Source organism: Melopsittacus undulatus, chromosome 2 (genome assembly GCF_012275295.1).
Source record: "Melopsittacus undulatus isolate bMelUnd1 chromosome 2, bMelUnd1.mat.Z, whole genome shotgun sequence".
Taxonomy (NCBI): Eukaryota; Metazoa; Chordata; class Aves; order Psittaciformes; family Psittaculidae; genus Melopsittacus; species Melopsittacus undulatus.
In genome coordinates, this window is record NC_047528.1 from 64,948,574 (window position 1) to 64,973,863 (window position 25,290).

General features: G+C 42.9%; 1 protein-coding gene across 1 annotated transcript in view; it reads left to right on the forward strand.

Moving 5' to 3' along the window:
• Nucleotides 1-2,169: 2,169 nt before the first annotated feature.
• Nucleotides 2,170-25,290, forward strand: part of AFF3 (ALF transcription elongation factor 3) — a 321,016-nt gene continuing 297,895 nt past the window's right edge. The window contains exon 1 of the mRNA XM_034074643.1: nt 2,170-2,222. Coding sequence (XP_033930534.1) covers nt 2,170-2,222 — 53 coding nt within the window. The remainder of the gene's footprint in view (nt 2,223-25,290) is intronic.

Below are 25,290 nucleotides of genomic sequence, written 5' to 3' on the forward strand. Positions count from 1 at the left end.
AAGCACTGAAATCCAGCTAATGAGTTACATAACTATCTATGGTCAGCTCCAGCACTGACCTACAGTCCCTAGAGACAACCCTAAATTTAGTCCCTAAAAAAAGCCTAAGCCTCCCCTGCTGTATGTACCATTACAAGGGTGATTTAAGCACTTCTGCAAATCACCAGGTAAACTGGAATGATCCAGGGCCATACTGCAATGTGGGTTGTGAAATCTCCCTTAAAATAAGAAGAGTGAGGCAGCACAGGCCGTGGCTTAAAAAAGGTCAGTGTAAAGATGCTGCCCTTCACACTTTGGTAATATATTTATTGAGAGTGCTACCTGCTTTGCAGGCCCAGCCTTCAGCCATGCTAAGCTTCACCCCAGCTGACACAAAAGGCTGTTTTCAGGTGTACTCATGTGTCCATTAATACCAGATCAAGTCTGGCATCTGAACTGGCTTGATTTTTTTTTTATTTTTTATTTTTCATTTTCATCTTCATTTCCTCTGGCTAGACAGGGATTGCCACAAACCTTCCCAGCCTGGGACACGTCCTTCTCCATCACACTGGGGAGTGAGAAGACAGACCTGGCCGCAGCTGGCTCCCGTGAGTCCCTCCAGGCTGAAGAAGCGCCACATCCACAGGGTGACGGGACTTCTGGCAGTAGGAGGCAGCACCACCTTGGCTGTGCAAGGGAACACAAGCAGCTCTGGAGCGGCTCGGGATTTTGACTTGCCGAAAGCTTGCATGCAGACGTACGGGGATTTCAAACCTTTCCCTTGGAGCGTGCCTACCCTGCAGCCAAAGTTGTGGCTGCAGCTTGCGCGGGGTTACAAACCCTAAATTAAATTGAGCTAACTCGGCAACTAGTAAAATACAATCTCAACACCAGCTGAGAAGCCTGAGTAAATACTTGAGCCTGTGCCAGGGCTACATGCACATTGGGGTACCACCAGTCAGCCTCAAACCGGCTTGGGTTGGTCTCCCCAGAGCAAGGATCTTCCAGCATGGGATCGTGCTGCGGATATTCACATTGGCACTGTCACGTCAGTAGCCCCCTCTTTCCATCACAATTTTGGACTTTTCTTCTCCCCGTCTGCGATGACATGGCACTTCTCTGGCAGCTATTCACTGCTTAGCTGAAAAGCCCTGATATTCTGGAAAGTATTTAATATGTGTTAACCTCTCTTAATGTGATTCAGCAAGCACAAATCAGGAGAGCCTGCCTCCCCTGGCCAGCCAGGTATAGCACAGCCAGCGCTTCACGCAGGCTGGACAGTGCAAGCCGTCTCACTCTCTTTGGGTGGCAAGCACTGACAATTGGTACTTTAATTTTTAGCCAGAGATCACACATTTTTAAAGGTTTCATGAGCAACCCAGGGACCTTTAATCTGCTGTGCAGGTCTAGGTAGCCCTGTGTGTAGATGGATGGATGTAAATGGAGCCCATAGGAGCTGTGATTTGCACAGGTGCAGCTGGGTGCAAATCTACATTTGACCCAGTCACAGATCCCAAAGTGCTGGACTGCAGCAAGGGCCCATGTTGGTACTCGGGACTGCCCTGGGACCAGAGCAGTGGCCTGTCCCACCACAAACATCCCCCAGTGTCTTCTCAGAGTTTCTCCGCCGAGCATCCCGCTGTTTTTACGACGCGTGAGGTGCTACGCAGGGACACCCTTGGGGCCGAAGGGCAGAGAGCACTCGTGGAGAAAGAGGAAGGAGGGGGCGGGGAGGAGAACCCCAAACCCAACTTCGTCCGGGCAAGCCTCTCAGGGTGCAAGTTCCCACCAAGTCCCCCCAAGTCCCGACCCCTTCCTCCCGCGCGTCCCCCCCCCGCACTGAGAGGGCCCTGCGCGGGTGCTGCGCGGGCGCAGCGTGCGCGGGGCGGGCGCTGCCTCGGCTGCACTCCCGGCGCGCAAGGGGGAGGGAGGAGGCGCGGGGGAGCGGGGCGGGAGCGAAGCGCGGCAGCGGCGGCGGCCGAGCCGAGCCGAGCCGCTTGCAAACGAGCTGGTTTTGGGGGGGTTGCTTTATTTTTAAGGGGGAAGCGGTCGGAAGGTGGCGGTGGGGGCCCGTCCCCGGCCGCGCGTGTGTGGAGGGGGTGCTCCGCGCCCTCGCCTTACCCGCGGTGCAGTTAAGATGCGCCCCGGACGCCGTGCGGTTGCAGCGCGGTGGCGCTGACATCGCTCACCATGGACAGCTTCGACTTAGCTCTCCTTCAGGAGTGGGACCTGGACTCTCTGTGGTGAGTGGTGCCTCTGGCCCATCCCCCGAGCTCGGGGAGCAGTCGGGGAGGGGGGCAGAATCTGCAGGGGGTGCTATAAACGGGGTGTGTGCAATAACTGGAGGGGGTGCAATAACTGAGGGATGTGCAGTAATTGGGGTGGGTGCAATAATTGGGGTTTGTGTGTACTTACCTGGTGGGATTCGATAAATTGGGTTGGGGGGTAATAATGGGTGTGCAATAAGGGGAGCGCAGTGGGTCGAGGATGCAATAGCTGGGGCGGCGGGTGCATTAGCAAGAGAGGGTGCAATTGCCCCGGGAGGTGTCTCCCCTGCTACTTGGTCTCCCAGGAGGGGCAGAGGGAAGGGTGACCCCCCTCTTCCCGTGGCTGTCAAGGGTGGGTCCGGGAGTTGGATATGGTGTTTAGCTGGGGGGGGTGGGGGGTGTCTCCTGCACTCAGTCTCTTCCCCTCTCTCAGTTATCCCCTGTGCTCACCCGGGCTGCACTCCCGTAGCTCATCACCCATCCCTCCTGCACGCCCCTTTCACACCCCCGTCTCGCCCCTTCTCGCAGCCCCGCAACTCCCTCCCGGGCCGCCTTTATTGCCCTCCCAGACTCCCTTCTCTGCTTTTCTCTCCTGTCCCCCTTTTCCCCCCTCACTGCCTCATTGCATGCCCTTGACCTCCCCCTGCGCACCCCCGTGCCTGCCCGCCCCGGCGGCGGGTGCGGGGCTGCCAGGGAGGAGAGGAAACAATTTCTAGAAATGTCATTAGCGGCTGGAGGTGGGAAGCGGTGCCCTTCCCCCGCACACCCTCCCCAAGCCGCTGCCTCTGCCAAGTCCCGGAGTTGACTGCGGGAGGCAAGCCGCCCCCCCCACCGTCGGCCCGGCCCGGCCCTGGGGCGGCAGGACCCTGTCAGGGCCGGCCGAGGTCCAGGGGGTGGCCACACACACACTGCTTGGCGGTGACCCACAGGGGCTACGCGGTGTGCTGCTTGGGCAGCGCCGGGACGCCCCGTGAGACGCCGAGGTGGGACACGATCTCTGCGGATCCCCGCTGTGATCCTTCCCCGGCGGGGGGCTCTCCCCGTCGGGGCTGGGGTGTGCTCAGCCGCGGGTGCTGTGCTGCCGTTAGCTCGGGCTGCGATGGCAGCTTGTGTCCGGCCGGTGAGACCGGTAGACTGGGGAGTTGCGAAGACTTTTGCCTAAATTCAGTCAGCGATATGCATTTTTTAATTATTTTTTTTGGACCGTCTGAGGTGATCTATAGCTTCTGTCAGCAGGGTGCGCGTTCGACAGCGCTGGCTTATCTCTTCGGTGGCAGGTGTAACAAAATAAACTGGACCAGCGCATCCCTCTTCTTGCACAAGACTTCAGGATGATGAGAACAGCTTGCAGCGCATAATAGGGGTGCTTAGAAATGCATACATTGATAACATCCAGCCTAATAAAACTTATATATTGCTGTGGGAACTTTAAAGAGCACATCTAATAGAAAATTAGTTACTACCCCATAAAACTTTTTAATTACAGTGTTTTTGCCTGTGACACAAGTTAAGGTTATGTCCTCATTTCAATTATAAATACCAATATTCAGTTTATAACCAAACCATAACGTTTCTTTCTGGCCTGATTTTAAGTTTTCAGTCCATACGCATGGTTTTACCATTCAATTGCATCTTTTTTCTATTAAACAAGAGTGGGGGGAATAATACTTTCTCACATTTGTATGCTTTTTGCTTTCTTCTTGAATGAAGACAAACTTTGGGGGAATTTTCTTTTTCAGCAAAAGCAGGCTGTTCGTTAGTCAGTTCTGCAAGCTGGCCATTGGAGTTAATATTGAATTTGAAAAGCTAACAATGTAGCTGGAAAGCTGGGGCTTTGGGCTGTGTCTGGCGATTGCTCCTTTTCATAACCTTTTTACATGCTTTTCCACTATTGTGGAGCCACTTGCAAATGATCGCTGTTGCCGTAATGCTCCTGTACAGGTCCAAAAAGACATCAACCATTTCCCAGCTGAATTACCTGCTTAAAAGTATCTGTATTTGCATTACAAGCAATCTTGTGGTTTTGTTGCTCTTGTTTGCTTTCCTCTATAGTTGTTGCAGTTTAGAAGGCAGGGTCAACAGAAGGGCTTCAAATAACACATTAAAAGCCAACGCATCAAGACAGGCCTGTGTTTGCTGCTAAACAGTCATCTCTGAGTAGGGGTTGAGCACACAGATGTGCAGAGCAGTGCCTAGAGAGGAGATCACACCTACTTTAAGCAGAGCTCATTGAGGGAGCAGGGGTTTTGCAGGTGTTTGCTGTTGAGAGTTTGCATCCTTTTGGGGCACTGTGTTTGGCTGACCAGCTTTGGCATAGAGTATCTGAGATCACAGGCTGGAGGTCTATCATGAAGCAGCTGTTTTGGCAAAAGGTTCAGAATAGTCGTTTTAATTTACAAGTTGTATGAGCAGTATTAAATAAAAACTTAGTTTCTCATAGTGAAAGCTTCCAAAGTCTCCTGTGAAGGCCAGTGGTGCTTCAGTGCTGCAGCAGCTGTGGCAAAGGGCCCTGGGTCTGTCTCCCATCGCTTGCACGGCTCGTGTCTCCCACTGCCATCCCGCCACCCTGCTTGCTCACTGATGGGCAGGTTATGGATGTTCTCAAGAAACCTCATCTGAATTCTGTTCTAAACTGACCAAACCAAAGCTGGTACTTCAGCTTTAAGCTTCGACGGCTTGTCAGGATGCCTTCAGAGAAGTGCAGTTGTTGCCAAACAGGGAAATAAAATACACCACATAGATAGGAAGCACTTCATGGCAAAGAGCAACACTTAAAGAGACTTAATTTTCTCTGCAGCGGGAATGAATGTTGTCCTTTATTCTTTTCAATGTAGTCATAATGGCAGTTTGCACACTTAATTTCTGACTGAAAATCCACTTTTCGAGGTATTTAGTGAACATTTTACTTAAAAGTGCAATAATTAAATATTAATGTGATATTCTAAAGTGCTTTTTTTTCTTTTTTTTTTTTAATTTCGTATGTTTTTGGAAAATCAAAAGGGATTCCCAGATGAACAGCAGCATGTTAATCAATTCTCATTGATTGTTACTTTTATACTATTAATGAATTTACTCTCCAATTAATACATGTTATGTCTTTTATTTTGCTGTAGCATAGAAAGTGTAGTAATATATTGTGTCATGGCCTTAGGACAGTATTTAACTAGCAAACTGCAATGGGGGAATATTGTCGGCTGTTTTCTACTAAACAGTAGTTTTTCCAGGTTGTATTGATGCCAATAGCACTTCTGCTTCCCAGAAAACTACTATAATTCAAATAGTGAAAGCTGAGTACAAACTCAAACAGAAATTTTAAGAAAACATACCAGTCTATGGCATAAACAAAACTCATGCCCATTTGGTAAGCTTTTTCTGGAACACTTCAGGATGATCATCCCAAGGTGTCATTACCGCTGACTAACAGTTATCCCAAACACATGGCACTAACGACTTTGAACCACAGCCTCATCTCCTGTTTTTCTTTCTCCATGCATTTATTTGTATGCTATATGTGTAGTTTTGCTTCTCCAGACTCAAGATGTGGATTCTCCAGTGCCCTGTAGGTTTGTATTTGTTTGCACCAGACAAAAAGAGATGGGAAACCTCAGTTAGAAATGTTTTATATGCCTCTCGTATGGTGGAAAACATACTCTACATGACAGAAAGCAGCAAATGAACAGACCAAAGGACTTAATTGGAGTGCCAGGACTAGTTCTGCACTGGAGGCACTCATGTAGTTTGCCTTATTTCACAAATCCAGATAAAAATTCAGACAGGGTCTTAACTCTGCTTAGGTTTCGGCTTAGCGATAGGCCTGGTGAAGACCACTTAGTGAGGCTCTCCTCACGTGCTCATGTTAGATACATGAGTAGGCTGGGTTTTCCCCCATTCATTAAAAAAAAAATAGCAGATTGATTGAAGCATTTACTGTGTTGTACCAAACAAGAAAATAATTTTGAGTATAAGATGTTTGTTAAGCAAAACAAGCCCATGTTGTTGAGGTAAAGGAAGCCAGGTAGGTATTGTTTTATTTGGTACTTGCCTCATACTTCTGCTTTTTTTTGAGTTAGCATCGGTTTCATAGGGGTTGGATAACCATGTAAAAAATGTATAGCTGTATAGCTTCCAAGTTGAGATCAATATCAAATGCCACAGTGTAAGGTGGCCTAGCGTGTTTTACAGACCATGTATTGAATTATTAGTTCATTTGCTATCTTTGGGTCTGTTCCTGCTCCATTTGAAGTCAATGAGAGTTTTGTTTGGAAGTTGCTACTAACAAAAAGTGGCCAGACATCCAGCAGTCTTATAAATGAACCTTTTGTAACTTCTTGATCCCAGGTTGTCTAGCTTTTAGTCACTACATTTTATATTTGTGTAAGTCAAGATTTTTTCCTCATGTTGTGTAGTGTTTACTGGAGATAATTTTAGAAAGCTAATTCTGCAAATGCTTCCTCAGTCAAAGCAGAATATCAAGATGCTAATTTTCAGATAAGGAAGAAGCTACTTTGCAGGGAGTGGGTTCACACCAACCGTTCTCTCAGTAGGGCAAGTGTCTGGACCAGCTTACCCTTTTTACAGACAATACACAGCAATAATACCTTCCTCTCACAAAAAAATAACTTAGTGTCTTCTTTTATCTCCCATCTCCTTTACAATTCCACTTCAGCTTGTGTCTTGGACTATGTTGTCCCTTACTTCTTTTCTTTTGGCTCTTGGCCTCTTTCTACCATTAATGTTTGAAATCCTATTTGTCTCCTTATTTCTGTCTTTATGGTATTTCTTTCCCATTCTGCCTTCCTCCCAGTGTCAACTCACAGTTACCACTTTTCTTTCATTGAGATCCCATCTGAAAATTTGCTCTTCCTGTGATGATTATAAGTTATGAGCAAACAATAACACGTGCAATAACTATAGCCTGTTCCCCTTTCCCACTTTCACAGCATGTTCTCTCTTCCTGATGCCTGTTTTTAAGGCTGGAAGCCCTTTGGGTCAGAAATTACTTTTATTGTGTGAGGTTTGTTTCTTGCAGCACTGAACAAACTATATGTGCTAAACATTATAAATAAGAAGAGCAAGATTTTCGTGGCCATAATACTTTATAAACATCAGCTGAATAATAATATTTAAAAAATACATCTGCCGTGCCATGTCAGTGCTCATTTGCTGGATGTAATGTAATGTACCACATCCTCCTCATTTGGTTCAAGTCTCCACAGAGTCTGGAGGCTTTGCCAGTTTGTATCGGCTGAGGAGCTGGCCCCTCACCTCAGATGTGCAGTACTCAAGTAACTTTTTTTTAAAGAATAATTATTTTTTAAACTTCTGCTTTGTTTTGGTCTGATAAATGAAATTTTGATATACCAGTAGGACAGTGAATATGCTTTCATTTCTCTTCCTGTGGACTGGTTGAGCGCTCATGACCAATTGTGTGATGCAAGAGAAGAGCACTTCGGGTTTTCCTCCTAACACTCAGCCTTGCAAATTTGTGCTCCTCTGGGGATGTTTTCCATCAGAAGTTGAGGCAAAAAGCTTGCTAGGTTATTGGAGATGGATTCGGAAGAGGGCATGAGGTGCATGTGGCATTTCCTATTCTATGTGCGTATTTTGAGGAAAATACCAGGTTTCTTAAAATTACTGGAAGAGAAATATGGGCCATTAAGAAAAAAAAATACTGACTGTGGGAACATCTTTTCATCCATATATTAGCAATAACATCATATTCAACTCCACACACTCTCATTAGAGAAAGCAACTGTTTAATTGCAAGGTTTTTAACCTCATATAACAAATTAATCCATTTGCATCTTATTTATGACTAGGAAACAACAAAGCGTGGATAAAAAGAGTTCCAGCAATTATTCACAGCGTATGTTCAGAGGTACCTTAAAGTCTGGCTGTAACTTTATTAACAACATGAGTAATACAGTAAAATCAATAGAAATGGAGAAAACCTGATATTACATGCAGCTAGAAAACAGGGAGGTTAAATTTTGTGTGAGATGGTGTCTGGTCTATCTGATCAAGTTGTAACTTTGAAGTGACATCCTCCCAAAATGAGATTTCAAAAAGATGATATTTTCCAGGAAAACCATGTAAAGTTTCTCTTTATATTTGGGCTGGTTAGCTGTAAGACTAATTCCAGTGGAAAACCACAAATTCTTCGTTAAAAACTGAAAGTAGGAAAAGGGAAAGCTGTAACCAAGCTTCCTTGGTTTTGATCAAAACTACCTCTTCCCTGCTGGCGACTGGGAATTAGGATTTCAGTGCTGGTGCTGGGGGCTAGACTTGCTGGCTCTCTGCTCCTGGGGAGCCTGCTGGCTCCTACTCTGGCCAAACCCCCTGCCTTCACATCATTACCAGCAGGGCTGCTCACCCGTCTTCTGTCTCTTAAAATAAGTGTTAAGGCACTGGTTATGCTTGCTGGTGATGCCTAAGGCCCTGGGAGAGTGAAAATGGACACTTGTAGTTTAATATTGAGTAATAATCTATGTAATTTCTGGATAATCTATGGGTAACTAAAAATTCATATTTAGGAGAAAGAGTGAATGAACCGTAGCAACAGTTAAATGACCATGGTAGCAATTATTAATGCCCTGTGCTAAACATTTTGTATGTCTTATCAAAGGTAAAAATGCGTAACTTGTGTTCCTCTCTTACAGCTTGGTATCTCAGCCTTCCTGATACTTTAAGCAAACAAAAAGTAGTGTTAATGATTTCAGTTGACTGAGTTTTATCCTCTTAGGAAGATTTTAACCTGCATGCTTGTATCAAGGACCTGGATATAGATGTATCTTGGGAAATGTGACAGTAGGAATGCAATTTAAACTTATCCTTAGAGACCCTTTATGTATTTTTTTAAAATATAAATTGGTTCCAATGCAGCAGTGGTGGTCTCAGCAGTCAGGAAACACTTAAAATTATGCAGAAGGGACCAGAAATCTTTGCTAAGAAGCTTTTTGTTGCTGTGTTTTGTTTCTCAATAAAGATGATCCACAACTGTAAGTACTTAAAACTAAAAACAAGAGGGTTGTATCTGACAAAGCCACACAACTTCTTAATGTAACCCAGTCTTTCCGTGTAGTTGTTTTTGCATGCTTTGGAGCTAAGAAAGACTCCTTTGTGGCTCATCCTCATTTGACTGAATGGCAGGAGTGGACAAATAGAGGATGAAAGTGGTGTCTTCTTACTCTGAGTATGTTTTGATTGCTTTGAGCTGTGATCATTTCTCATTGCATGCATCACTTGTGAAATCCATTAGGGGAAACTGGTGGCCTTCCTAGTCCATGCATTGCCATGATAGTGCCAGGGCATTACGATGACCAATGGTGGTATGAAAAATGCAAATATGACAGATGGATCAGGAGGAAGAAGCACTGGTGTACTATGCATTGGCAGGGTTCAGATTCAAAAGCCATTCCAGCAGTGGTCTGTCCTACATCTCCCTGCTTCTATCCTTGCTTTCTTTGCTTTGTTCACTGCGGAGGCTTTGGAAAGATGGTTCCGATGTATGGGTGTTGGCAGATACCATAAACCTTCTCTGTGAGGGTTTAGGTTTTGTGTCTGCCTTCTAGTGATGCACCAAGAGAAAGTTCCTTATGTCACTGACCAGTTCAGATTGACTATGGGGGTTCGTCTCTCGGGTCTGACAATTTTAGGCAGGAATGATATAATTTTGGTGGTTTTGTGCTCCTCTGTCTTAGAACAGCAAGTGCAGTAGATGATTGAACCTCAGTCCAGAAAAAAACGAACACATTTTGACAGAGATACTCTGGAGAAGATAATTATATTGATTTGCATCCCATAGAAGACATTCTTATACATTTTTTGTTTCTGAAGTAGTCCGGGAGGTAAGGTGTCATGTCATCAACTGTCTTTAGAGGGCAAAGTAACAGTATAAGCTAAGTGTGCATTTCTTAATTTGTGTTTGGCAAGGAGAGTGAAACATTTTCTTCAGGATGATGACCTTGAGTTAGCTAAATGTTGCCAGTTTAAAGAGTAAATTAATGTTAAAATGTGCTTTGTTTGTGGTTAGGCCTGAAGACTGTTGAGAATGTCTTAGTACAAAAGGTGATTGTGTACTTGTCCATTTACTCAGGCTCCCTGCAAGAAAACCACCATGATCCCAAATGATCTGAATTAGTATCACCATATTGCCTTGTGTGTTTGAGTATACCAGCATGACTGCAGCTAGCCTTTCACCGTGCAGATAAGTCTAAAGGGCCCCAGGTCTTTATATTTCTCCTAAGACACTGCTGCCCTCTCAGATTAAAGGACCTTCTCCTAAGGAGTGAATCCCTTCAAAACACAGTCATATTCTATCATAAATGTGGCAAGGGGTTTGGGTTTGGTTGTTTTTGTCTCTGCCACTGACTATGAAAATCTGTTCCAAACCCACAGCATCGGTAGCAAAAATGTACGTATTTCCCATACATGCAGCTTAATGTATCACTGGCCATTTAGTATGATTGATTCTGCAGCATCTGTGTCAAAATGATGTTGAAGTAACCCCAACAAAGGAAAGCATAGATAAATGCTGCTGTTGCTGGACCTGCGGTGGCTTTTGTTAGATCCAAGGAAAATGTCTCTTTATGACACTCATCAAGGCTTTGCCCTGCACAAGAACTTGTTAGCTTGCGTGCATGGGTGCATGAACATGATTACATACTATGTGGCAGAAATGCAACCTTTTTTTTTTTTTGTTATTCTTAGAAGTGTATAAGCAGCAATATCTTGAACTAATTACAGCTGATGTAAAGCACATTTAAGGAAACCCATTAGTGGAGAATTAGAACTAGAATAGATTAGCTATTCTTTAATGGCCTTGACTGTAGATCTTTCAATGCCTTGGTAGCTTTTCTAACACTCATTGCTCATCTGTCTTGACTAAATGACTGAGAAGCTTCTTTCAAGCCACAGTCTGGTTGTAATGTGAAAAAATCGCTGTTTTCAGCTGAAAAAATGATTATCTGGAAGGTAAACTCTACTGAGTTCTGTACTGTGGTGTTGAGATTTAAAGCATTATGTTACTGCTCAATGTGACTGTATAATAGAAAGAGCAATCTCTAATATGCTTCCTTGGAGCTATTAATTATTTACTTTCTTGAAATACAGATCATAGACAATTCTACATGACTTCCCTTCTTACAGACTTTCTTGTCTCTCTCTTTATTTTTGTGTGCTTTGCAAATGCCTGTAAATTCATTTTCACCGAAAGGGGAAATAAGTAATTTAGACTATTGCAGCTGTTTCATAATTAATTAATTTCCTTTTAAAACAATCAAGTAGTGCCTATCCATTGTTCTGTGTTCTTTTCTGAGGCATGAAGATTCACAATATCAAAATAAGTTCCAGATGGAAGTACATACTTTATAATGACAGAAAAAAAATCTGGTTTGGTCCAAAACCTGAAGAGTCCTGCCCTGATCAAACCAGAAAGTATTATACTTAAGGACATTTTTCAAGCCATTACTTTAAAATAATACTTAAAAATACCAATTCAGAGAGTGTTAATTTATAAATAGAACTATAGAGTGAGACAAACAGTCATGTAGGACTATTTATTCATTTGTTTCCTCAAATACTCCTGGCATCTGTTAAAATATAACAAGACTTAGCACATTTCCCCATTTTTGGCACTCTGTTTTCTATGATAAAGAGAAATATTTGCAATGATAAATCATCTCTTTGCTAATAATAAATAACACATTCTCCTGAGGAAAAAAAATATGGTAAATTGAAATGAAAAATATATTGAGCAGAAGGAGAAATGATCAAAATGGTGCACTGAGAAAGTCTGTATGTTCCTGTACTTATGTTCCCATAATAAATATTAGGGTTTGTGGAAGACCGTTTAACACGGCAGTTTGCAATAAGAATAGAAAGTCTTCTCTGAACACAAAAGACACTTATGTAAGAGGTTTATATTATGTAAATGTTACTGTTATTGGTGATAACCCATTATAAAGGAATACTTTGTATTCAGAAAAGCATTTGAAAATAATGGGATAGATGCAGCAGTCTCTAGTCCTGACTTGGACAACTTTCTCTTTGAAGTCAATGGAAGTTTTGCCGGAATAAAGGTGGAAGAAATTAGCCCATTCATTATTATCTGAATTACATCAAGAGCTGACTGCTAAACAATAAAATCATGATTCATAACATAACAGCTTCACTTAATTCTTTTGTAGTCTTAATATATCTCATTATATGGTACTTCTGTTCTTTTCCTCTCTATGCAGTATTCAAATTAATAACAACCACCTTTACATAACTGATGGTTAGACATGTTTTGCTTCCTTAGCAAGATCAAAGGGTTTTATATACCATTTTTGGATAGATACCAAGAACGGAGTGATCAATCTCTTCTGTAACCATTAAGCACAGTGTAAATACCTCAGGGTACTAAATTAGACACAAGTGGTTTGCCAGATGCTGAGAGCATCACCAGTTGTCAAGAGCTTCCCAAGTCTATGGGACAGTCCAGAATTTATTAGGGATTAGTGGTGGTCCAAGTTGTCACTCCACTGATTTGTACTCATTCAGCTGTGCGCTGCCATATGCAGCCTACATGATATGTGGAGATAAGGTTCAAGTGACAGATACTTCGCTCCCGTTCCCCCCCTGCCAGGCACCTTTGGGTGGGAAGGAGGCAGGGATAGACACTAGTGCACCAGTTCTTCTCCTGTACCCAGAGAGGAATGGAGGTTATAGTAAGTGAGATAGCAAAATTAGAAGGGCATAAGAGAAGGAGACTGAAGAGAACAGCCCAAGAGAAGGGACCCCCAAAAGACTTTAATACAAAGCTGGAGTTAACCCCTCACCAGGAAGCCATCTGCAGCCTTCAGGCTTTAAGAATTCTTTTTATCTAGAGATGTAATTGAAACAAGATGTGTAACAGCTGCAAGATGTCAGGTTTGTCAAAGTAACTAGAAAAATTAGTTCTGCAACACACTCGCACACAGCGAAGTAATCTATAGTGAAACAAAAAAAAAGGGAGTAAATTATCATATGGGTTTAAAAGAGGAAGGAAAATAGTCAAATAATGAAAGTTTCAGTTAATTCTCAAGCATGGATGGTTTCAAATTAAGCTACAGTGAGGGTTTCCCAGAAGGGGAATCACCTGAACTCTTTACCTCAATAGAAACAGTATTGAAACTTTGCATGTTCCCATCATGACCATAGTCTATCAATGGATTATGGTCCATAACCAGTGATGGACTAGAATGGCTAGGGCTCTGCAATGACTCTAGGAGAGGGTGGCAGCTATGTTATCTTACCCTTCCTGCATGTTGCTGTTTTTCAGATGCATTACCATTGGACTTTGCATCTGTAGATAGGGACTCAGATTTGCTGCATTAGGTTCTGTTCAGACACAGGACAAAGAGCTAGTCATTGGACCAAAAATTTTCCAGGCAAAGTGCAAGAGAAGAAAATGATGGATCAAGGCAAAACTGGTGAGAAAGAAAAGGCAGAGTACTTTAATTATCTGAATAAACAGTGGTCACAGCAAGCCGCCAGCCTGACAGTGCTGCCAAATGCATGAGCATGATGGGAAAACCCAAAACTTTCTTTTTAAGAAACTCAGAAAGAACAATGAAGCGATTTTGTGCGTGTTTATGCACAAAATCCTCCCCAGCATGAATAACAGCACAAGGATACCCTGAAGGTGTTGGTTAGGAACTTGGGGGGTGAATTGCCCTAATGGGTCAAGAGAAGACTATACTCAGCCTTTTTGTAGTAACTTTTCATAATGACTTTTCATAATGATGGGGAGAATCCACAAGTGGCTTTTATAGTGATGGAAGCGGAAATCAGTGAAGAGCTGTAAAGAAAGGGGGCCCATAGTCAAGTGCCTGGGAAAATGTTTTGCTGCAACATCTCAGCTAGAGCTGGCTCTAACCTATGAAGCCCAGTTCTGCAAACTGAGTTATGTGTAGCAGCAGAACAATGCCATTGACCAAAGATCTCTGTAGACGGGTAAGATGAGTCTCAGTCAGTAATGCATGGTAGTTTAGAGCTACCATAATCCCAACATGTTAAAGCTCTGCAGGTTCCCTGATGTAGGATGGTGTTTCAGTGCCAGGGAGCTATTTGTGGGAGAGTTGGAGCCTGGGGTCAAACAAGATCAAAGGCAATGAGTGCAGCTGAGCACTCTTCATAACCTGACACAAAGAAATGCCACCTTCATGCACATGATACTGGAACCTGCAGAATTTCCTAAAACAGCTGCTACAGAATCGGGTTGAAGGTAACAGGCTCAGTGGCTGGAACAGCAGGGAAGCCAGGCACTTGTGTGGTGGAGACACAAGACATTGTTCTGGAGGCAGAAAGCCACAGGCTGAGTGAATGAAGCAAGTCTCCTGCTCGGGATAGGGTCAGGAGGGATAGTACCTGAAGAAGTGTCTCAGGGGTGTGGGAGTGCTCCCTGGGCCAGACCTGGAGGTGCATGTAACCTCTCTCTTGCCTGTGAGCCCTTCCACAATGAGCAAGGAGAGAAATTCCTCAGGGTTCAGTGTGCTGAAATGCTGATGACTGTTGGGTATTTTTCAAGGCATTCCAGTACCTCATAAGAATAAGTGTGGCGCCAATGGGAACTAATTAAATATACTTGTTACAGTACTGCTGTGGAGTACGACTCCAGTACTGCTTTTTTGGATCAGAGCAAGTCTTGGAGCCCACACATGGATGCCAGTCAAATATATCTTAATTCCCACTTTCAGAAATGACTTGGAAATGTACCTCTCATTGAAAGACTTAAAGAAAATGGAATTCTGTTTTTTTTAACAAATAGATAACTCAAGTGTTTTCCTTTCCTCAACTCATATTCACATGCAAAACCAGCTAATAAAATTTCAGTGGTGCTTATACTGTAATTTGGTTGGCAGGAGAAATGTCATCTGTTAAAGCTGAAGTCATCATAACTCATTAGGTGATAACTTATCTGCTGTGTGTTAGAGAAACAGGCTAGCTCTATTGAAATGCTGCTAGTTCACCCTTATCTGCTCACAGTTCCCTCTGGAGGATTGAAAAGTATAAACAAGTTTTCTCACAAATGCATTCTAGGAGCATGCAAAAGTAGCTGTATTTACTTTATCCCAGAAGTCTCTCTCTGCCTGCAGACAAGTACAGAACCAAAGTGAATCCAGAAGTTTGGGTATGGTTCCCATATTTCCTCCTAGGAAGTCTCAAGAGAAAAGGTGATTGCATGCACTCGCAGATGTCCCATGAACGTGCAGTAAATCCAACATTTTCTGAACATGGTGCTGGCCTTGCTGCACCTGGTAATAAACCATGGCAATAAATCAGGTGATCTGCACATGCGTAATTAATCTGATGCACCTGAATGCAGGCTTACAGGATGGACATGTTGTGCACAGGCTGGCCATTTTCTAGGTCTTCTGGATGTCAGGCTTGCACCATGACTGACTTGCCTGGCAGTCTGCAAAACTGCTGACTTCCTCTTTTCATATCAGCATTTCCAGGGCATGTGCAAGACGGTGGCACATATAGGAAATTAAATCTTAAGCATTATTTTTTGGGGTGCCCGTACTCAATAGCGCCTTGAAATTATAAACAAACCTACACCCATAAAAGTGCTCTTCCTGTCAGCTTAGGCATTCTTTTTGTGAATTATACCTCAAATTCTTACAAGTTCAAATCTATTCTCCAGTTAATTTGCATGCAGGTTTTGTGTGCGTCAGGTGAATGCTCTTCTGGTCATTAGCATCCTGAGTACTGTCGTGGTTTAAACCAAGTCCCCCTACTCCCGGAGAGTTAGGAAGGAAAATCCAAAGAATGTAGCCCCCACAGATTGAGATAAGAACAGTTTAATTGCTAAGGCATAACACAAAACCCCTACTGCCATTTACTACTACAAATAATAATGATACAGCAAACAGCAAGTGAAAAGAATACAACACCCCACCAGCCACCGACCCATAACTCACTCCACCCTGCCCGGCCGAGCACCATGTGCTCCCTCCTCCATTTTTCTCCAGAGCTCCGCACCCTGCCTTCTCTTTCCCAGTATGCCTCCTGGGCATCACGTGCTATGGTATGGAATACCTCATTGACTAGCCTGGGTCAGGTGTCCTGTCCCTCCTTCCTCCCGGACTCCCCTCCTCCACCTGGCTGAAAAAAAAACCTTGAACAAAAACACCCTCAAAACATGCTCAAACCATGACAGTACCCTCTCAGTTTCCATTAAAACATTTACTTTTGTAAGAGAGCTTTAGTATAAGAGCTGAGAAGGCATGAGGACCTTCCTGCAAATGATGGAAGTCAGGGTGTCTCAGGCAGGGATTGATTTGAGCCTGATAGTCCCACACTATGACTGTATATTGTCCTCCCTCCTCTGAAGGTGTTCACAAGTGGTGAACTTCAGGCCACAGTGAAGATATTAAAATGGGCCAAGGGTTGGTTTCTGCCTGATAGGTCAACTGGCTTGGCACAAAATGTCTTCACATGATGGAAAACAGGATGGCCACATGCAAATTGCTTATTGGAAATTCTTCCTTGCCACTTGACTATTGTAAGTAGGTGTATACACAAGAGTTTGGTATTTTTATGGTTTTATATATCAGGAGCAAGACCTATTGAGAAATGGCAACACAGAATTCCAAAACTTGCTGCATCAGTGCTTCCTTTACCCCCACTTCTGCATTCGTTTGAGAGGGAAAGGACCTCAGCTCTGTAAGAGTAGGTGACTGATATTATAAAAATGAAAACATCTTCTTCTTTACTTTCTCTGGCAAATGAGCCTTCTTTACCACCATGATACGGGCTGCATAGAAATGAAGCTGGGGACTTCACTGGATTGTAAATCACTGTACTTGTGTTTAAATAAGGAGTATATTCAGAGCAAAGATGCTAGCTTGATTTCAATAAATCAGAAAGCATTTAAGACACTACTAGACCCTGTTGAGTTATAGTCTTGCATCTCCCTAGGACTTTCTCACACTGGTTTTCTGTGCCAATTCAGGACACTGCCTTTCAGCTAATTAGCAAATCTGAGCAAAGTTGGAGGGAATACATGTTTTTCTTTGACTGGGCAGCATGCTTATCAAGTCAGCTACCTCCAGTCTGATACAGCAGACTGCCAATAGACTTGTCACAATTTATGAAGAGGGTTTGTGGTGGTGATGAAAAGTATAATGAAAACCACATCCACCAATTAAACACCTACATTTCCTTTTAGAGTCCAAACAATAGACAGCTTTCCTTTTGCAAAAGAGATATCTCAAATCACATCAACTCATAAAAGAAATATAAATTAGTAAGGAGGCTTTGAGTAGATCTTTAATGAGTCTCTGGCACAATGACTTAGTGAGGCATGACACATTCATGAATATGATCTACTTGCAAACATTCAGCCTTCACCAATCAAACAAAAGTAATGCAACCAAATATGGAACATGTTCAGGTCAAGTCATTAGTATACGTGATATCATTCTTTTCCTGATAGGTAAAAGAATACACCTGATGCCTTTCTCAGTGTGTGATACATGGTTTTAACACCAGAAAATTAGCACCAGTCATATTTTTACTCGAGTGAACTGGCACTGACCTCTTAATAATGGCAAGACATAGAAGAGGATCTTTGAAAATAACTGTGCACTTGTTAAGCAGAAATTAGGGGGTGAGGTAGAGCCTGGATATGACACATTCAGTGGTGTTGCAGCTAGAAGGGTAGCAACAGGAGCTTGGGGAGCTGTTTTCTCTGAAGAAAATCGCTGGTACCAAAACATTTCATTCCAAGGACACAGAAGAACAGAACAGACACTTCAGAGAAAGGGTGTCAAAATTAATTTTACATAATTTTACTGACAACATTCAATCACCATGCAGTTGATATGGGCCAGATGCATTGGAAGAATTTACAAAAATATACTGGGTGATGATAAAAACAAATGATATTATTATTATTAACGTTGGAGTTGTATCTACCTCAAGTAATGCTCTGTGATATTTGGCACCATTTGTACTGAGCATTGTGTCAGTACGTCTGTAAGCAGTTCAGCAGTGTTCATAGGGAACAATATCTGAGTTGAACAACATCAGCTTTGTCCCTTGTTTTTTTCAGGAGGAAAACCCAATTGTGTTGTGCTCAGCATCATGTGAGTACTGCTATGCTTCTCCTAGACCAAAGCCTATAGGGCTGCATGGTGCTAAATGTAAAGCCCCGCTTTGGTCTCTGTTAGCTTAGGGATATCTGTCCCACTGTGCTGTGTACACATGCTTTAAGCTTCCCAGAGGATGTGAGGCAGGTGAACCTTTTTCTTGTGGTCATGGCCACCTGACAGGCTTAAAAGGAGTGAGGTGGAACCAGACCTACTTGTGAGACTGTGTTTCCTAAGCATGAAAGTCAATAGATTGCTCCTTGTACAGCATAATTCATACAGTGATGCATCCAAACCTGAAGTCTGTAATCTAGGGTGTGTGAATACTGAGAAATTTAGTCAGGTAAGGCAAGAGACATAGTTTTATTGCTTATGGGGAGTACAAACTGAAGGAGCACAGAAGAGTCTTAGGTTTCTAGTGAAAAGAAAAAGCAAGCAGTTCTGGAAGGTCAAACACAAGCAAGTAATCCACAAAGGATGCTTGTTAGCAGGCTGGAGACATACCTAGGTTGGAAGCTGAATGTGATACTAATGTACTAGCTGCCTGTCTATCTCAACCACTAAAAATCACTTTCATTATATCTGTCATTTAATATTCCTAACAGTTACCACACCAGCCAAAATTCCTCTGAGTTATTTGGAGCCTGGATTTTGGTTTTGTTCATTGAACCAAGCAGTGCAAGTTTATGCCAGGAGATTAATTTAGCTGGTGGTGTGCCACCAAAGCAGATCCTTACTTCAGTCTTTACAGCTCTTAAGCAAGGTGCAACATAGTGGTTTACGTGCACAGTTTAGGCAGGATAGCAAACCCCATGAATAAACCCCACACAACCCAACTAGGCACCCGAGATGCTGTTGTTTTAGCACATTTAGACTTATCTCCAGCTTTCCTAATGCACATGCCTAGAGGCAATGTGAGGATTAGCAGACTTGTTAAGCCAGTACGTAAGGGCCAGGAGATGTCCAAGGTATGCTTTGGCCACATGCTGTCTGTGCTGCTTGCATGTCACATATTGTACAGGTTGGGATGACATCACCCAGGGAAGTCAGGACTACCTTTTTCAAGCTGAATGTTTCAGCCACTTTACTCCTGGTTCCATGATCCCTCCGTTCCCAGATCTGTACTGGGATCAGGATCCAGGAAGGGTGGTGAAGAGCTTGTTGCCCAGAAGAGCCTTTGGCCTGGTAAGTAGTGCATGTTCCTTGAGACTGAATCTGTGGATGTGAGCCCCATGATGAGGAGATATGTGGATCTGGACTTCCCATTTTCTTATGCTGGTGTTTTAACCATTGGGATGTTAGTAAAAGTGTGCTTGGCTGTGTCCTTTGGTTTTCTTTTCAAGAGAGGTGTGCCCCTGTTGTCTGATCTAAGTGCCCAAAAGGGCACATGGTTGGAACTCAGGCTGAGTCCTGCTTTCACAGTGGAGAAAAACCACAGCAAAATGTGTAAGTTCTCTTTGACATTCTGCTTTGGCAGGCATAGGGGTTGGCTCCCAGCATAGCCTCTGGGTGTTGAGAAGCTGGCTGTTGGGTGCAGGCTTTTCCCCATCCTCAGTATGGGGAGCTTTGGCACCCAATGCAGAACTGTGAGATCCATTCTGGGATCTGGGGGCCTGACTCTGCACCCAGTTATGCAGCTCTTCCCTGTACACAAGTCTTTTAGAAGAAGGTTTAAGTCTTAATGTAATTACATTAAGTTTAATGTTATCCCACCAGATAAACTGAAGCCAGCTGCTTCACTCTAGTGAGGACTGGTAAACATTATATCAGAGAACATAGGAACATTTGTCCTACCTTTTATTTTTTCAGAGAAAGCACGTTTGCCTGGAAAATATACCCAGTTTTGTCGTTAATGCCAAGATGGTCTAAAAAGACAGGAGATAATTCTCATCTAATCTAATCTAGTTAGAGCATTTCTAGAGAGCCCATTACTAGTGTCTGGGTGACAAATGAAGGTCTGGATTGCACCTGCCAGGTATGTGCCTGGGGAGGAGGCATGTGCAGCACATAAGGGTAAAGGCATGCATGTCCTCATGCTCTCATGCAGGAACTATCCTCTATTCAGCATTTTCTGGTGAGACATATAAGAATTCCTAGTAGACAGCAGGTCATATTTCTAAAAGAATATCAGTAACTATGGGCTTGCCTATATGTGAGCAAGTAAAATACATGAGGATGTAAATCGAGTAGCCTGCTGTACAGTCTGCAGGGTGCTGGCATTGGTATGTGGAAAATTACACACATATGTGCAGTTATTTAACTGAATTTGCTTGTATAGTTTAAAATACAGCTAATGTAATGTCCATACCAAATTCTAGGCATTTCTTGTAAAAATGAGAAGTACTACTATATGGTAGATCAGTCAAAATTATCGGCTTCTATCCAAATTTTGCAGATATCTTTTATCTGTAATTGGCAACTTCTGTCAAACTCCCCAACCTGGTGCAGACATGAGCATGATGCACAGATTTTGGCGTTTGCTGTAGCAGATGATTTCCTTCCACAAAGAAGATAGGGACAAAGAGGCATCCTGTTCTGTTCCTGTCAGCAAGAACATCTCTATCTGTTCCTGTTGCAGTCACTTGTTCCTCAGGGCCACTCACACCAACAACACTGAGCAAACAGTATGAGATTTCACACCTAAGGCTTCATCTGTTCCTCTGCAACCACCTCTGGGCTATCACAGCAAAGTCTCTGGTTCAGCTTTCTGCTCCCTCTCTCTGTCTTTTCCATAAGCTCCATCAAACACAAAGGGCTAGGACCAAATCTAGGAATAGGTTGTGCCGATCAGGTACGGCCATAGGGGAAAAGGAGGATGTGGTGTACAGAGTTTCCTATATGTGACAAAGAGTGGGAATGTGATAGTGGGAAATGAGGTTGCTTAAGGCCAGGCCACCACATAATTGGCTCTAAGAGGATGGCAACCTGCCCTCCTTAAGGGAGATGCTGACAGCTCTTTACAGCAAGCGAGCTCAGCTCCTCTTCTGCTGTCCCTGACCATGCAGGACTGGCATGGTTACAGCAAGGGATTTATTCAGGGGAATGAGAAAATAAGGCTCCCCACACCCTCAGGATGCTGGTAAGCATCACTCATCTGACAACCAGAGAAAATGGGGGAGTGAAGGGGGATTCAGATTTTACACCTCATCTCTATTCTCCTCATGCTCAAGACAGGGAGGAGAGGATGGTTGCCTGTAGAACGTTAGCTGCCCCTCATGTCCATCAGGTATTTACCTTGGCAAAAATGAGAGTTTCATGAGGGTGACTGGAGCTCAGTAAAAACCTTGCTCATTGCTGCTGTGCTGCAATGTGCCCCTCACCTCGCATCCCCAATATTCAGTATTTTCTCATCAGTGAGAAGCAGGCAGGGAGTTGGGCAGCAGCAGAGCTTAGTACTGTCAGAGGGTTTCTTACTGCAGCAATCTGTGTTTTGCTGGTTATGGCTGGTCTTTCTGAGGACAAAGCAAAATAGAGAATCTGGCTGTTAGCATGTATCCCCCCTAGACCCCTGCCTGCATTCACGGACGCCGGTTATTTCTGGAACTGGGTACAGTGCAACATGTATACATTAGCAAAATCAAGTCCTTATGCTGTTCAGGAAAATTTGGCTCTGAACAGTATAGCTAAAAAAGCTATCTGTCTGAGCTACTTAGAATACTGCACAGTTTTTGCCAGCTGAATAAAACCAATAGCATTTCTATGAACAGAAAGCTTTTGACAACAGTCTTTGAATTATGGGTGACAAGAACCATTCTCTTCATTTTTAACTTCTAACCCATGATGTATAACGTAACCCTCATTTGAGAATAAGAGGTTAGTATCTTATTGACTTGGCTTAAAATTGCATTTCATTGTGTTAAGGAGCATCTGTCATTTTTATTTTTTCCTTTCCTGTGGAGCTAGATATAGTGTAATGTATGAAAAATTTGACTTCCATGTAGCTGTAAGGCTTGACTTTTGAAAACATTCGGCTACAAAGCTAAGATGGTATTTAGTGAAAACATCCCAGAAAATTATGATTTTACAATAACCTTATTGGTAGTTTGATTTTAATGTAGTTTTGCTGATAGCTACCTTTGTACTTAAGGATTGTAAATTAATTAGACATACTGCTTCATCTACTCAGGAGGCAGGAGAAGAGCTGAGATAATAGCTATGGGAGTGCTGCGCCAATCTGAGACTAAGGCTAAAATGACATGATAGAGGGAGAGGTTAGTCCTCTCCCAAGGTTGTCACTCCTGGTCACATTTTGATGTGAATTTATTGGACTGAAAGAGGTTAAAGAGGTAATTCTGCACAAGAAGAGGGAAATTTCTAAAATAAAATAGAACTCATCAATAGTCCTGGTATCCATAGGGAGTTGTCAGATTCCATAATATTAACTGTGTAATTAACAGGATATATAAAGTGATGTGCTTTCAAATAATTTATATTTCAGATGCCTTTCAATCTGCTAATAATACCTCATTTTTTTCCCTCCAGTCTCCTGGAATCACTGCATTCCTTTTTTTTTTTTTCCCCTTGTCTGTATAAAAACCCTTCACATCTATCAGATAGTTCTAACTAGTGCTCGTTCCCAAGGGTGACTTAATGGACAAAATATGGATAAATCCACGTGACAAATCCACTTTACAATATGGCACAGCTGGCATTCTCTGCTTAAGTTCAGCTCACAAATAAACTTGTATGGAAACTGCATCAAGCAGAGTGCAGGTCGGTGCATATTGCTTCATTGTGCCCTGGAAATGACCTCTCATACAGGTGGTGGAGATGCACTGACTTTTGCATCTCCTTTTCAGACAAGTGGAGGTGCGAGGGGTCATTTGCAGAGTACTTTGCAAGAAAGTATGCATTTGTTATTGGCATTTGTGTTGCTCTTCAAACCTCATTTTCCATCTTCAGTGACTGGGCCTTGAATACTTACAGGGTCTAACTGACAATCGTTAGAACCCAGTTGTTTTATTATTATATTATTTATTTTTATTGTTATTATTATTACTATTATTACTATTCCTACTCTTATTATTATATTGGTCATCTAGGTAGGAGAAAAAGGTTTCCGTGAGCCTTTTTGGAATTACCAAAAGTAGACCATAGTTTTGTGTCATGTAACCCAGCAGCCCCACTGCATAAACTCTTTGTTTGTGATTTCATCTTCCTCATGCTCTTCTTCACTGACCTGGGGAGAAAACACCAACAGCTGGGGTGGTTTCAGACCTATGCCTGAGCTTACTGATGCTCGCATGCTGATGGACAGCTGTCTGCCATCTGCTGGCATACATAAAGGACTGAGTTATTAGCACTGCGTAAAGAGCTGCTGATTTTTAGTAGGAGTTTTTTGAAACCTCTGTCAGATTTGGTTGAAATTGATTAGCAGGTTCCAATTAACAGCCAGGAACAGAGAGTAGATGATGGGGAGGGCACCACTGTTTGACACTTTGCTTCCCAAGGCAGCCCCAGTGACCACACAATACATACCAGCCTGTGCAACTGACCGGGATTGAAAAGAAATAAAAAAAACCCCAGAAAACAGGACCCCCAAGAAATCACCCCAAAAAACCCACCAAAACCAAACCAACAACAAAAAGTGCAGGCTGAGTGTCCGCTGTGGAGCCCAAAACACATACTTGCAGGAAACTTCCTCCTGGAGTAAATGAGGTCTTTCAGGAAAGGCAGTGGAAGAAGCAGCTGCAGTTGGTGAAGGGTGGTCGCTGTGCTTGCACTGGACCTGGTGCAGCATCTTGCACCAGAAGAATCCTGACCCATGGTATTCACAGCTAAAGTGATATAAAACTACAAAAAATTAAAGGGGAAAGGAGGGTGAAGCCCTGATCTCAGTCTCAGACAGGCCCACTTTCCCAGTGCATATTCAGCATCATGATGAGGGCCAAACCAAAATCTGTACCCACAAACCCCACATGTCTGAATGCAACATACTGGATTTATAACCTGACTCATCTGCTGCATAATCTAATGATTACATTTCTCTGTGATTGAGGAGGAAAATGCCTGGTTAGTTACAGCATGCTGGCCTAAACATAGAGCCATGCAGGAGCATGTAGCTGCTTAGTGGTATCTGGAGAGTTTCAAGCTCTTTTGCCCTGTTATATATAAGTAGCATATGGAAAAAAATACTATTTCCATGTTCACTTACCATAATAAGAACATTTTTCTCATATATCCTTAATACCTATAACTGATAAACTTAACGTAATGGCAGTTTAGGCATATTCTAATAAATTGAGTGTACTTCTATCAAATGCCAAACAACAATATTTTATAGTAACATTTACAGCTTATCAGAAATTGAAGCATTTTCTCCTCCCATGTGAAAATTCATGTATACAACCAGTTACAGCAGCTGAAAAATAAAACATTTCCAGTCACTCTACAAGTTCATTTTATTACAATTTAAAACTGCCTGTTACAAGCAGTAACTTTGGTTCTGGAAACCAGTACAGCAGTTATAAAGTCCTGGCATATAACTTCCCATAGAAAGCAGTGGTTTTATCACAGCCATGAACACGCAAGTGACCTGAGGCATAAAATTACTGTTCAAAAAAAAGATAGGTCTATCTCCAGAAAATGCTCAGATACCTACTTATAACAATTACAACAATGATGATTTCACATCTGTTAGGCAGACAGTTTTAATCTGTAGAAGGTTAAGTATTTGACAGTTACTTGTTCTTACACACAGATTAGCTGCTTGAAGGTTTAACCTTTAGATGTACTTAAGTAGCTACTCTTGAAAATTTATTGTGTAAAACCACCCAAATAAAAATGGTCTCATCACTTGTAACTAAAGAATGCAGAAGATCTGGGATGTGTTTCCCTCCCTTCTGGCTTTGCTTCTTCCTTTGTGCCTGAAAATATTTACAAGCAGGCTGCTTTAATTTTGACAGACACCGCTCCATAATTAGAGG